Source organism: Muntiacus reevesi, chromosome 18 (genome assembly GCF_963930625.1).
Source record: "Muntiacus reevesi chromosome 18, mMunRee1.1, whole genome shotgun sequence".
NCBI lineage: Eukaryota > Metazoa > Chordata > Mammalia > Artiodactyla > Cervidae > Muntiacus > Muntiacus reevesi.
In genome coordinates this window covers 4,742,812-4,757,381 of record NC_089266.1, presented here as the reverse complement: position 1 = coordinate 4,757,381, position 14,570 = coordinate 4,742,812, and the positions used below count along the sequence as shown (strand labels likewise).

At 51.8% G+C, this 14,570-nt stretch overlaps 1 protein-coding gene across 2 annotated transcripts in view; it reads left to right on the top strand.

Moving 5' to 3' along the window:
* SLC39A11 (solute carrier family 39 member 11) overlaps positions 1 to 10,178 on the top strand; it is a 277,378-nt gene extending 267,200 nt beyond the window's left edge. For both annotated transcript variants that reach the window (XM_065909066.1, XM_065909065.1), the window contains exons 8-10: positions 4,044 to 4,142; positions 6,796 to 6,954; positions 8,543 to 10,178. In XM_065909066.1, the coding sequence (XP_065765138.1) occupies positions 4,044 to 4,142; positions 6,796 to 6,954; positions 8,543 to 8,621 (337 nt within the window). In that variant the 3' untranslated portion in view covers positions 8,622 to 10,178. The remainder of the gene's footprint in view (positions 1 to 4,043; positions 4,143 to 6,795; positions 6,955 to 8,542) is intronic.
* Positions 10,179 to 14,570: the final 4,392 nt, after the last annotated feature.

Sequence of the window (14,570 nt, the reverse complement as noted above, 5' to 3'; positions counted from 1 at the left end):
GCTGCTGCCAACACTTGCCGAGAACTTTCCCCAAGCTCAAGGCCAGAGGCTTCTGGTTTTTTTGGCCACATGGCAAGCCAGATTTTAGTTCCCTGACCAGGGATCAAACAGCGGAAGCTCTCAGAGTCTTAACCAAAGGACCACAAGAAACATACTTAAGTGAAAAGTTTGAGAGGAGACGGCTAAGGCATGGATTTCAAGGGAACCCTCTCCAAGGTTCTCATTCAGCACAGGGGTCAGCCTCCAGAGATGGGTGGAGACCCTGGGATGGAACCTCAGCTTTGGCCCTTGGGGAGACCACTGGGGCGGAGCTGAGGCATTTGTCCTGAAGAGTCAGCAAGCTTAGCTGCATGGGGAGAAGTCTTAGAAGATGATGCCAAGGAGAAATGGGCCTTGACTCCAGAACATTTTCTGTTCTTGTTTGTGCTCTGTGGCTTTAAATTGGGGTGGGGGAGAGAAGGGTAGGCCTGGACCGCCCTGCCCTAAAAATCTCACACCTGCTTACACTGCCCTTTCTTCCTGATGGAAAAGCACCTCGCCATCTCTCTCTAGCTACTGTAAGGCTCCTCATCCTTCAAAGTGCACCTTGAATGTCACCTTCTCCAGGAAGGATTCCCAGATTCCGTTTCTCGGCCAGAATCATTTCTCTCCATGGGCTTTGTGCTTTCCTCATGGCCTTTGGCCAGATGCTGTCCTGGAGTCATTTGTAAGTGGGTCCCTTCATCCTCCATTAGACTGTAAATTCCTGGAAGATGTGGGGCCCTTCCTGACATCTCTGTGTTCCGTGTGTGTGCGAGCTCACCCACGTGGCTGGGGCCCAGGGCTGGATTCTGGAGTCACTACAGAAAAGCGAGTCCCCACTGGCTGCCAGCCGCTATCTCCAGCCTTGGCTCTGACTTGGAGGTCACAGAATCCGGAAAGGTGAGAAGCCTGAGTTGGAGGAGGAATTTGTGTGAGGTCAGAAAGAACACCTGGCTGTGGACACTTTCATGGTGTCCCGTCCCCGCCGGCCAGGCTAGGTCCCCGCCGCTCCTAAGTCAACCCTGAGGGAGGAGCCCTGACTCCCTGAGCCCTGGCTTCCCCGCTTCTCCTTTGCACCTGGACATATGGTGGCCATGATCCTCTGTCACTTTTATTTTTGCCTGTGCTGGGTCTTCACTGCTGCGCTGCCTTTTCTCTAGGGGTGGTGCAAGGTCTTATCACGGTGGCTTCTCTTGTTGCTTCTCTAGGCTTCCCTGGTGGCTCAGATGGTAAAGAATCCGCTTGCAATGCAGGAGACACAGGTTTGATCCCTGGGTCAGGAAGATCCCCTGGAGGAGGAAATGGCAACCCACTCCAGCATTCTTGCCTGGAGAATCCCATGGACAGAGGAGCCTGGCGGGCTGCAGTCCAGGGACTGCAAAGAGTTGGACATGACTGAGCGACGAACACCCTCTTGCTGCAGAGCAGTTTCCACGGTGTGCGGGCTCAGTAGTTTCCACGCACAGGCTCCAAAGCACAGGCTCAGTAGTGGTGGCGCACGGGCTTAGCTGTCCCACAGCACGTGGGGTCTTCCCTGACCGGAGATCAGACAGTGTCCCCTGCACTGGCGGGCGGGCTCTTCACCGCTGAGCCGCAGGGAAGCTCCCCCGTCATTTTTGTCCATGCATCCTCTGTCCTCGATGACCCTCCCCTGTGATGCCCCTGCCGTTTCCCAGGATCCCCTCCGGCACCCCCACCCCAGTCTGCAGGCCACTGGACGCGGTCACAAGTGGCTGCTGGTGTCCTCGGCTCCCAGCAGGGCAGGGGGTCCTGAGATGGAGGTGGGTGTGGCCATCCTCACCGTCTTCTTTTGATGACTTCTTAGGCCAGTGGCTCTCAACACTGTTAGCACATTCCTCAAGTCTACAGACCCAGTGCCTGACCCCATCATTCTTCAGACTCTCCCCCCTGGTGCGGGCGGGTGGGGGGTGTTGGTTAATTCCTGAACTGATGCCAGTGGAGAAGCAGAAGAGAGAGTGTGGAGGGGACTGAACCTTTCCATTGGGTCACCCCCACAGGTGCCCAGGACACACCATCCACGGGAACCTGATGCCCTGACGTGTGTATACGGAAGGCGGCCAGGTTAAGAAGGGATGGCTACAAAGGTGGGGAGGGCAGAGCCACTGTGGTCCAGCCCTTGCTGTGGCTGAAGGAGCCCAGCTGCACTCGGAAGCGATTCCATGGTGCTAGCAGGATCCCGAGGGTGCGGTACCTGGTTGGGCTGCCAGCCCCGTGCCGGAGACAGGGCAGGGCCCCGGGAACGCAGCTGGCCAGGCGGAGAAGAATGGGGTTTCTGTGCTGCTTATCAGGATGGTGGCTCCCAGGCAGGGTGTAGAGGAGGAGGTCCCACAGCCTGCCCGCCTGGCCGCAGTCAGGCCCAAGTCATGGGGAGGACTTTGAACAGACGGAGCCCCACCTCTGACTCACTGGCGACAGGAGGCAGCCACTCCCTCCCTCGCTAGGTCTGGGGTGAGTCCTGTGCCTGCCTGTGGACGAGGGGGACAGATGATGGCCTGGGACCAGAAGCCAGATGCAGAATGCCCTCAGACAAGGAATGTAAGAGCTGGACAGGCACCTTGACCTTCCTCGTTGAAAAAAACCTTGTTGTATGGATGTGTGTGTTCAGTTGCTCAGTCGTGTCCAACTTTGCAACCCCATAAACTGTAGTCTGCCGGGCTCCTCAGTCCGTGGAATTTTCCAGGCGAGGAAACTGGAGGGGGTTGCCATTTCCTTCTCCGGGAGATTTTCCCAACCCAGCGATCGAAGCCGCGTCTCCTGCATCAGCCGGCAGATTCTTCACTGCTGCGTCACCCGGATAGCTGAGTGGGCTGAGGGTACAGCTGGCTGCTGGCTGACAGCACTCCCTGGCCACTGTCCAGAGCTGATGACCGGATTCCCACTGGCAGCAAGGTGGACAGACATGAGCAAACTGACCAGAAAGTCAAGGAACGGTGGTGTTTCCCTTTTTCATCCAGTCCATCCACGACTCCCTCGGGCCACGTCCCAGCACTGCTTGCCAAATGGCACCCACATCGCAAACCCTGGAGACCTTCAGTGACCAGATGAGCCCTGGTGGAAGGGCTGCCCTGCAGACCTGTCCAGCTGGGGTAGAGTCTCGTCTGGGGAGGCACCCTAAGACTGCCTTCCCGTTGCATTCAGCCTGACCCGGTTTCCCTCCTGTTGTGCCGTTCCATCCTCTGCCAGTGGACGTTCAGTTTCGTTGCAGTAGTTGGCTGCCTGTGGAATGAGGGCTCCTAATGTATGTGGGTGCCTGGGGGTTCCCCCAAGGATCATGGAGTACCTTTGTCCCGTCTCTTTCTGTTTCTCCCTCCCTTCCACTCCAATGCCTGCTCTGGGTGCAAAGCAGGCTCTCCAGGCTTGGCTGTGACCAAAATGACCAATTCACAGAGCCCAGGCAGGAGGGCAGAGGGTCACCAGAAGTGCAGTGTTAGCGGCAGTCTGGCTTGCAGAGGCCGTGGGGAAGCCCAGCCCAGTCCCTGATCTGTGTCCGCATCACAGTCTGCGGCCGAACCTCCTCATCCCGTTTCTGAAGTTGTTTCTCAACAAAAATGTGACCTGTCCATCTTCAGGCCGTAAGGGAAGACCACCCCATAGAGGCATGGAATCAGGTCACTGGGTGAGGACAGCCCCTCATGGTGGATGTCGTCATCCCCACGTGACCCCTTCCGTGTTCCACACGAGGGTCTGAGGTGTGGAAGTGAGGTGGTTTGTGAAGAGCTGTGTGGGTAAGTGGTGAACGCGGGTTCTCCTGACACCCAGCTGGCGTGCCCCGAGCTGTCCGTCAGCCCGGAGCGTCTCCAGAGACCCAGGGCAGCTTGAAGTGGGGAGGATCCTCGTCCCCCTCCTCTTCGCTCTAACCCTTCCCCATCCTTCACCCGTCACAGGGATCTACCCGCACCTCTGACGCCAAAAGGAGGGCGTTGCTCAGAGGCCAGGGGCACCCGTCCGTCTGGGCGCTCCGCTCTGGACGTCCCCCTTCACGCACCTCCTTGGTCTTTCAGGAATTTAGCCCTTGGAATTGGGATCCAGAACTTCCCGGAGGGCCTCGCCGTCAGCCTGCCTTTGCGAGGGGCTGGATTCTCCACCTGGAGAGCCTTCTGGTAAGTGCTGCAGACACCTGGCATCAGGGGCCAGGGCCGGGTCTGCTGTGGCGCTCAGGGCAATCCTCCCGCCGGCTTCTCTCTTCGAGAGCAACCTCTTCCCGCCCGGAAGTAAACCTGGAGTTTAACCTCTTCCGGACCGGAAGTGAACCTGGAGCTTCCGGAAACACCGGCCATCTGGTTGGATCCTGCACCCCCAAGGCTCATCCCTTGACCTTCAGCCCCCAGGACCGACAGTGTTTCCTATTTTCAAAAGCCCTCCAGGGGTAGCCACGCCCACTCAGGGTGGGGTTTTCTCCCCTGCTGGTGGGAAGACCCGAGGCAGCTCTGCCGTCCACTGGCCCTGTCACAGCCCTGGGTAGGCTCACTCACCCCAGTCTATCCCCAGGGGTCATCACACCAGCTCCCGTCATGACCCTTGTCGAGGTGAGGACCACGGTTCTCTCAACAACACCTGGGCAGGTGAAGCCCACGGTGCTCACACTTGATGTTTTCATAATCCCCAAAGGGCTTTCCGGGGCTTCCCAGGTGGCTCAGTGAAAAAGAACCCGCCTGCCAATGCAGGAGACGCAGGTTCGATCCCTGGGTCAGGAAGATCCCCTAGAGGAGGAAATGGCAGCTCACTCTAGTATTCTTGCTGGAGAATCCCATGGAAAGAGGATCCTGGAGGGCTACAGTCCACAGGGTCGCAAAGAGACACAACTGAGTGACTAAACAAGTCTGTTTCCAACTTTTACCTTTTCAGTGACCTGTAAGGTGCATCCCCAGGCTTCCGAGGAGGGGGCCGGGGGCCCAGAGTGTCAGATAATCAGTCATCATGTGGTGGTGCCAAGGCTGCTGTTTCTTCTGCCCCCTCAGCTCACAGGGCCCCAAGCCTCAAGACGCCTCTTGGTGAAAGCAGTTGCCACTCTAGAATGTTTGCTGAGAGCTTTACAGGACTGCTAACAACAGATAAAAAGCAGCTTCTGTTTTATAGGATCTTATGACTTACAAGTTCTTGGATATACTTTAGTCACTTTATTTCCATCATTATCATCTCTTCCTCTGTCGTGGGAGATGACGGAGCAGAGCTTTTGAAGGAAGGCCAGAGCACGATGACCCTAGAGGTTTTTTTCAAATGTCAGTTCCCTACGCCTGAGAGCCGTGAGTGTCATTCATACAGAAGGTCCAGGGCTGCGGAGGGGCGGGAAGAGGGCGCCTGTGGTCAGTGTCCAGACCCTGAGATGAAAGTTTCTGTTTAAAACTGGACGCAGTCAAGAGCTGCAGAGGGTGCTCCGAGCATGCAAGCACGGAGCAGGAAGCAATGGCTCCTTCGAAGATGCTGCGGTGCAGACGGTGTCTCCCCCATGCCCTCCATCTGTTCCTGGTCAGGGGAAGCAGGGGCTGGGTGCTGGGAATTCACAGTCCTAGCCTGTCCTCTGGGGCGGGGCGGGAGGAGAGGTTGTCGCTCACCCCCATTTTACAGATGAAGGGACTGGGGCTCACAGCCAGATGCCCACAGAGGGGACAGGAGGAAAGATGTCCCAGCACCTTCTGTACTGGTGTTCAGCCCACACAGGTGTCTCTTACTGGTGGGACTCAGCCATGGGGCTCAGGTGTGGGCTTATCTCCGGGCACTGAATTCTCAGGGCTCGTGGGGGCTGCTGTCTTAATAGAGCTCATGGGATTCCAGCCTCCAGACACCCTCTAGCTCAGATAAAGGGTGTTTTCCAAAGGAAAAATCTCACCTTAATCCAAGGAGGGGGGTTTGTGGGGAGAGGCCCTCACTCTATACCTGGCCAGGTAGGTCCACCTTGTGGGCAGGGGTCAGCGGGTGTGGCTCCTTCAGAAGGGGTGCCGTTGTGGCCGGAACCCCCAACACACCAAGCGCAACCCAAGTCCTTGGGAAGTGTCTGCCCCACTCCTCCCCACCAGTGTCCTAGCCTTCAGAGGAGAACGTAGCCCTCAGCTGGTGAGCGGCTGGTGAGCGGCTGGCGGGGTAACCCGGGGTGTGTCCATACAATGGGATATTGTGCAGTCATCAAAGGGATGAAGTCCACTCGTTACAACAGGGATGCGCCTTGAAAACAGGGCGCTTAGTGAAACAAGCCAGTAAAAAGGATCACCCATTGTCTGACTCCATTTATAGCAAACATCCAGAGGGGGTAAATCCCTAGAGACAAAAAGTAGATTAGCGGTGGTCAGGGGATGGGGGTAGGGAGGAACAGGGAGTGGCTGCCAGTGGCTATGAGGTTTGTTTTGGGGGGTAATGAAAACGGCCTGGAATTGGATCGTGTGGAAATTGTTGCCCAACCTCATGAATACACTGAAAACCACTGAACTGTACACATTCAGTGGGTGCGCCATTCGCCATTCCGTAGGTAGGCGAATTCTATCTCAATAAGGCTGTTATTTTAAGACGACAATGTGGGAAACTTAAAACTCTAAAATAAACCTGGGAGGGGGTGTCTACGGTGACTGTGTAGTAATAGGGAGTTGGGAAAGCAGACAGAGGCGGTGTTAATAAAAACAACACACAATGAGGTGGTTTTGCCCGGCGATGCAGGATCTGACGTGGAGGACAATGCACCCCTTTTGCAGAGCCGAGGCAGCCCGCGGAGCACGCGGGTGTCCGCCCGAGCCTCCCCGTGGGCACGCGTCTGTTCTCTCCTAGGTACGGGCAGCTCAGCGGCATGGTGGAGCCTCTGGCCGGGGTCTTCGGCGCCTTCGCGGTGGTGCTGGCCGAGCCCATCCTGCCTTACGCGCTGGCCTTTGCCGCCGGCGCCATGGTCTACGTGATTATGGATGACATCATCCCCGAGGCCCAGCTCAGGTGAGAGCCGCCCCGCCCCCAGCATCTGCCCTGCCTTTCTTGGCCCCTCTTTCCCTCACCTCCACCTCTTCGGGCTCCTTCCCAAGGTCATCTCCACCCTCTCCTCCACTGGGTTCTTCGAAACTGAAAGAGGAGTTACGGGGTGGAGAGTCGGAGGACCTGATATCAAGCGCCCCTCCGCCCCCAATGACACAGAATACTGTTCTGTATATTCTCTCTCTCTTTGTCTGTCTCTCTCTGTCTCTCTAGATTCTCCTGGGGCTGGAAAGGGGGGAGGTGAGCTCTGCAGTGTTGACCACAGCTGCCCTCCAGGTCTTCACTGTCAGCTATAGGCCAGGTGTTGGGGCGGGGGCGTATCCCTGCCTTTATTTCCTTTTGGTTTTCCTAGCAGAATGATTTTGAGGCTGACTTACAAGGTCAGGTGACATAATGTCTTCAGGAAGTCACTGCCGCTCTTTGTTATTCAAGCATGGATTCCTGAGCCCTCAAGGTGACCTTGAGAAAGTTACTTCTCCACACCTCCGTTTTCTTACCAGGAAAATGGGGATGATAACAGAACTGACCTCATCTGTTGATCCTCACGGTTTACATGAGTTAGTTTACCTGGCACGTAGAGTTAGTCGCTCAGTCGTGTCCAACTCTTTGCAACCGCATGGAGAGTAGACTGCCGGGCTCCTCTGTCCATGAAATTTTCCAGGCAAAAGTACTGTAGTGGGTTCCCATGCCCTTCTCCAGGGAATCTTCCCAACTCAGGGATCAAACTCAGGTCTCCTGCTTTGCAAGCAGGTTCTTTACCATCTGAACCCCCACAGTAAGCCCTACGAAATGTTACTTGTCATTCTTGGGGACTTCCCCGGTGGCACTGGTGGTAAAGAACCTGCCTGCCTATACAGGAGACATAAAAGACACAGGTTCGATCCCTGGATCTGAAGGATCCCCTGGAGGAGGGCATGGCAGCCCACTCCAGTGTTCTTGCCTGGAGAATCCCATGGACAGAGGAGCCTGGTGGGCTTCAGTTCACAGGGTCTCAGAGAGTCAGACACGACTGAAGCGACTTAGCATGCATGCTTGTCAATATTACTATTTTTTATTGAAGTATAGTTAATTTACAATGTTGTATTGGTTTCAAGTGTACCGCAGAGTGATTCATTTATAGATATTTATATATTCTTTTTTGGGTTTTCTTTTTTGAAGTTTTTTTAAGACAGATTTATTTTATTTATTTTAATTTTTGGCTGTACCCTGTAGTGTGTGGGATCTTAGTTCCCCAACCAAGGATTGAACCTGCACACCCTGCTTTGGGTGATAGCATCTTAACCACTGAACCTCCGGGGACGTCCCTCAGATTCTTTTCATTGCAGGTTGTTACGAGATGTTGAATATAGTTCCCTGTGCCCTTGCTATTTATCTGTTGTATATATAGTAGTGTGTATCTGTTAACCCCAAGTCAATATTGTTGTTGTTACTATTATTATGAATAGGAGTGGTGTGTTTCTCTCGGAACTGGACACAGTGGAGGATGCTGTCAGCTTGGACGCTGTCCCACGCTGCATCGAGGTCTCACCCTCTGCCTTTCCTTCCCTCCTAGTGGTAACGGCAAACTGGCGTCCTGGGCCTCCATCCTGGGCTTCGTGGTGATGATGTCATTGGACGTTGGTCTGGGCTAGTGCCGAGATGCTTCGGACCCCAGGAACGGCAGCACGAGGAGACGGCCACCGCTGGCTTCGGCAGGACCAGCCTCTTTCTTCACATCCAAACGTTTTCCTTCCTCTCCTTTTTCATCTCATTACCTTGATTGACTCTGATTAAAATATGACACTTTTTAGATTTCTTTTGAGGGAGATAGTGCTTTTATTTGGAAATTCAAGCAGGCCCAGAACGACCGATTTTTGCTGGGCCACTGCGTAGAATCTTTCTTCAATGGGATAACCAAGGACACGCAGATCAGGGAAATCTTCTGTACCTTCAGTCGCCCTCGCGAGACTCAACACAAGTTCCTCAAGGTCACCTCCAGAAGCAAGAGAGAAGTCTCCCAAGCATCTTTGCCTAGTGACTCGGAAAGGCCAGGACAGCCCTTATCCGTCCTTCCCACTCTTTTACCACTGACCCTCTGTCCATCAAGACTGGAACAGGAGCATCATGGACAAAGCAACCCAGGGCGGAACACACCTTCCTCTTTCTCCCCCACGGGGGATGCTGCATGGAAAGAGGCGCAGACGAAGGGGAGAAAATCAGCTAGTCTTTTCTTTTTCTCTTTTTCTGACGGCAAAGATTGGCACTGTCGAAGTTAAGGGAATCAGGACAACTGTGGATGCGCAGTGAGCCATGTGGACCAAGGACAGAGTGGCACTCTGATCAGAGAGCTCAGCTCTCTCTAGATTCCAAGAGCAACTCATTCTGCCAGGGTCTCCAAGTCCCCCAGAGGTGTGTTTTGGTAAGCTTATAGCCTTCATTTTTCTAAGAGCCTTGGGGACACCAGCAAACTGCTGGAACTCAACCCCTTCATTTACTTTCTGAGGGAGTCACCGAAGCTCGTCTAAGTGAATACAAGACTGGGTCCTCCTCTTTTGACCATTTGGTAACTTGTAACCTGACCCAGACCTCCTAAGCAGTTTTACTGGATTTCAGTCAGAAAACTCAGGATGAGACAGGAAGAAGGGTAGAATAACAAGAGGTATTTTTTACATTTCCCCTTTAAAGTAAATTTTAGCCAAGTCATCATTCTAAAATGACCCCTAAAGAATGAGATTTGAATGAGACTCGAAGCCAGTCTACTCCCTGATATATACACACAGCTTCTCCTGCAGGGGTGGCATATCTTGTCTACTTCAAACATAGCTGAGGCCTGCCGTCCTCGCTGGTCCAAGGCACACAGAGGGCCTTGAGTGGGTTCTGCCGACAAGGCAGGAAACCCAAGAGCCAGGTGTTAAGGCATTGTGTGGTCAAGGCCCACCCGAGGTTGACATGTCTCATCACTTCCAAGGGTGGATACACTGTTCTGGGAATGCCCTGTGCTGGATCTATGTACCTTCATCCAGAGCACTGATGATCAACATCGAAGACACATTCAGAAGTTTGATTGGTGGAGATTCATTGGTTTGGTGGTTGGCATATAGATGTTTTTAAAAGTCTTTATAACAGAGTTCTAAATAATGCAGACTTCTTTCTGATGGATAAGACCTCATAACTGTGATTAATACCAATAAAGGGGATATTGTTGTGGATGATCTGTGCTGGGTCCAGTCCTTTCTCAAAGCTGCCTCTTTCCGGTGGATTATATGAGAGCTAACTAGAGTTACTCCTAGCATCTGCCCTGCCCATCACCAGGAGAAGAAAAGGAAAGAGCTCAGATGGGAAGAGCTAGCTAGATGCACAGTTGCAGACAACAGCGTCCAACTCCAGTCTGGACAAAGAATTTAATGGAAGGTTATCAGGGAGCTCATAGGGCCTATGAAGAATCAAACTTGAAAATGGGCTGGATCCAAGAAAACTAGAGGTCTTGGGAGCGGGTTGCCATTTCTTTCTCCAGGGGATCTTCCCAACCCAGGGATCAAATCAGTCTCCTGCATTGGCAGGTGAATTGTGCCATCTGGGAAGCCCCAGAGTTCTGGGAGTATGACCCAGTCACATCTTAGAAACAGCTTGACTTGGATGCTTGATCCTGGACCATTACTCAGACTGCCGCCACTTGATGCCACCAGCATCTCCATGGGAAAGAACTCTAAACTGATCCCAGCTGTCTGCGTCCTGGCCTCACATTCAAACTTCTGAGCAGAGCAGATCATCTGCTGGCAGAGTTTGGGTCCTGTGTCCTTGAACTAACAGGTCTCGCCCTCTTATTAAGACTCACATAATAATGGATTTTCCAATTTTTGGAATGAGCTCAGAGAGTGGAGAGCCAAAAGAGGAAAAGAATTAACTTTGTTGCAGCTTCACTCTTGCTGTTCAACATCTATATACACTTTCCTCATTTTTTAAATTTTTGATTTCTTAAATTATGAAATTATGATAACACATTTATAGGAGAGTTGAAAAATACAGAACAAAGTTACATATCATCCTGCTGTATATTACAGATATTTTCTAAGTGGATAAATTAAGATTTTTAGTTGGAGTTTCAATATCAAACTCTCAAAAATTAATAGAATGAATAGACATAAAAGTAGCAGGATACAGTAGACCCAAAAAGCCCTATGAACCACTTGAACATAATTAAGATTTATACAATCTGGGATTCCCTGGTGGCTCGTATGGTAAAGAATCTGTCTGCAGTGAGGGAGACCTGGGTTCAATCCCTGGGATGGAAAGATCCTCCGGAGAAGGAAATGGCTACCCACTTCAGCATTCTTGCCTGAAGACTCCCCTGGATAGAGGAGCCTGGCAGGCTATAGATCATGGTGTTAAACAGTCAGGGACACAGCATGTAAATAGCAGGGTACAAGTTCTATTCAAGTTCCCACAGACTATAAACCAGGAGACACTGGAATATATCCAGCAACATAAAACAAGATGCAAAAATTTCATGGTCTAAAGGTATTGAAATCATACAGAGTCTGTTCTCTTATCACTGTGATTCTTCTATTTTTTTCTTAAAAGCAAAACCTTTTTGCTTAGATAATGGAGTTATCCCTCAGGCAGTGTAAACATTGTAATTCCCTTTTCCCCGGAGACTAGCTGCCCCCGTGGTAGGACACTCCTTTCTGGGACACAAGCGCTCTAACCAGACAGAGTCCAGCGCTGACTGGCGTGAGAGTCATTCAGTAAAACGGAGGGACAGCACCCCTCGCTCTTTTCCTTCAGACCTGCTTCGTCTGGCTGTGGGAGGAATAATATCGCGTAGTGATTACTCATTCTGAACAAACACCCATTTTAGAGAACAATATCTCAGCCCCATGAGATACTGTCTCACAGCTAGTCATAAAACCAAGTCCTGTATAATCTGTCGTTCTGTTGCTAAGTTATGTCCAACTCTTTGCCACCCCATGACCTGCAGCCCACTAGGCTCCTTTGTCCTCCACTATCCCCCAGAGTTTGCTCAAATTCAGGTCCGTTGGTTCAGTGATGCCGTCCAACCATCTCACCCTCTGCAGCCCCTTCTTCTTTTGCCTTCAGTCTTTCCCAGAATTGGGGTCTTCTCCAAAGAGTCAGCTCTTTGCATCAAGTGGCCAAAGTGTTGGAGCTTCAGCTTCACCATCAGTCCTTCCAATGAATATTGAGGGTTGATTTCCTTTAGCATTGACTGGTTTGATCTCCTTGCAGTCCAAAGGATTCTCTAGAGTCTTCTCCAACACCACAGTTCAAAAGCATCATTTCTTCGGTGCTCAGCTTTCTTTATGGTCCACATCTGTACCTCGCTACTGGAAAAATCATAGCTTTGACTATACAGACCTTTGTTGGCAAAGTGGTGTCTCTACTTTTTATTTTTATTTTTTCACTTTGTATTCCTTCATTTAATAATTTGTGGGTTTTTTTTTTTTTCATTTATTTTTATTAGTTGGAGGCTAATTACTTTACAATATTGTAGTGGGTTTTGTCATACATTGACATGAATCAGCCATGGAGTTACATGTATTCCCCATCCCGATCCCCCCTCCCACCTCCCTCTTTTTAATACTTTTTAATACCGTGCCTGGTTCAAAACACATGACTGCTTCTGGAGGACAGGATTGAATTGTAAGGATATCTGCCCATCACATTCCCTCTCTGACTGTAAAGTGAATTCCTGGGTCAGAAGCGATGTTATAGGATGCCATGATGATAAGATGGATGAGAAGTTTACTGCAGATCCAGACATATGAGCCTGCCTTTGTGAAGAGAAATCTCTGCCTTTTTCATAGTGGAAGAGGCCCGAAGCAATTAGTCTGCAGCCAGGCAGCATGTGGGACCACTGGCGGGTCATCAGTGTGCCGAGTCAGGGGTCGTCACTGATCCTGTGCGCACTCTCTGGCCATGGCGGATGGATGATGGACAGCCAGGCCTTGAACCCACGCCTTGTTTCCTTCTTTGACAGCGTGGCCCTGTTTATTCTTGAATCAGTTGAGAAAGCAGCAATGTCCCTGGGGAAAGAAACTGTTACTCCTAGATTGTCTTTGCCATTTAATAATAGTCTTCTGCACAGTGGAGGCTCTGGGTGACCTTTCACTCGACGGACAATTGTTTTCACAACTGCCCCTTTCTGAGAGGCACAGCCATCTCTGCTTCCCCAAATGTCAGTCACCAAACCTCTAATCTTGCTGCCTTCCGTTGCTTGACCATTTGGCCAGGCCTTCTGTCACTGTTCATAAACCAATGCAGCTTCTTGCATCAAATCATCTTTCCTGACAAGCAGGCGGATGAGATGTAGAAATATGTGCTTAGAATTCTCCCCACTGGGAGTTTTTCTCGTCGCCTACTGTCCTCAGCGGCAGTATAAAACCACAACAGCCCATTTCTAGAGGGGCCGGTGTATCACAGAGCCAGCTGTAAACTAGCTTGAGCAGTTTTTCCTCTTTTTTTTTTTTTAAAGCTGTCAGCACCACTTCCCAGGACCGCCTCTTGCCTCTCGTATCCCTGATTGTCTGACGGTAGAAACATCTCATTCCCTCCAGGCTCTCTGCCTTTGATGGACCCCCTTGACTCATCCCAGGGGACTGGAATGAAAAGTGGTGGGGGCCGTATGAGCCTCTGGATCTTCTCCAGGGACATTCTCATCTTGTCTCGTTCAGGAAGAGACCAGAAGGCCATTAGTTAGACTGTGCGAGGCAAGGTGCTTCCCACCCTGGCCACCTCCTTGAATCCTCCATGACTGTGTGTTACAGCCACACCTGACAATGAGGCGGGGTGGAGGACCCAGGAAGCCGTACTCACCAAGGTGGTGATGGGCAGAGCTGGCTCTGCTTGGCACCGAGGATGCCCCACTGAACCTCCCGCCCCTCTTCCCTTAGAGCTTTCTTAACGAAACATCCTGCACACCTCCACCTTCAAGAGAAGCTGGTTGTGGAAGTTGGCCAACTGGGAGCCTAGGGCACTGTCCTTTGTTTTTTTCCCTCCTTGCTTTTAAATCGAGATATGATTCCTATGGGCTTCCCTGGTAGCTCAGCTGGTAAAGAATCCGCCTGCAATGCAGGAGACCCCAATTCAATTCCTGGGTCGGGAAGATCCCCTGGAAGAGGGATAGGCTAGCCACTCCTGTATTCTTGGGTTTCCCTGGTGGCTCAGAAGGTAAAGAATCCATCTGCAATGTGGGAGACCTGGGTTTGACCCCGGGGTCGGGAAGATCCCCTGGAGGAGGGCATGACAACCCACTCCGGTGTTCTTGCCTGGAGAATCCCTACAGACAGAGGGGCCTGACGGGCTACAGTCCTTGGGGTCGCAGAGAGTAGGACACCCTGAGCGACTAACCACAGCCCAGCACGTGGTTACCTATAACAAAGGGCACCGATCTTGCCTGTTTACGCACCAAATTTTAAGCATTTCTGTTTTATATCGGAGCACAGTCGGTTAACAATGTTGCGTTAGTTTCACGTGCCCAGCAAGGTGATTTGGTTATACAGATACATATATATCCACGCAACTTCAAATTCCTTTCCCATTTAGGTTATTATAGAGCGTCGAGCAGAGTCCCCTGCGCTACACAG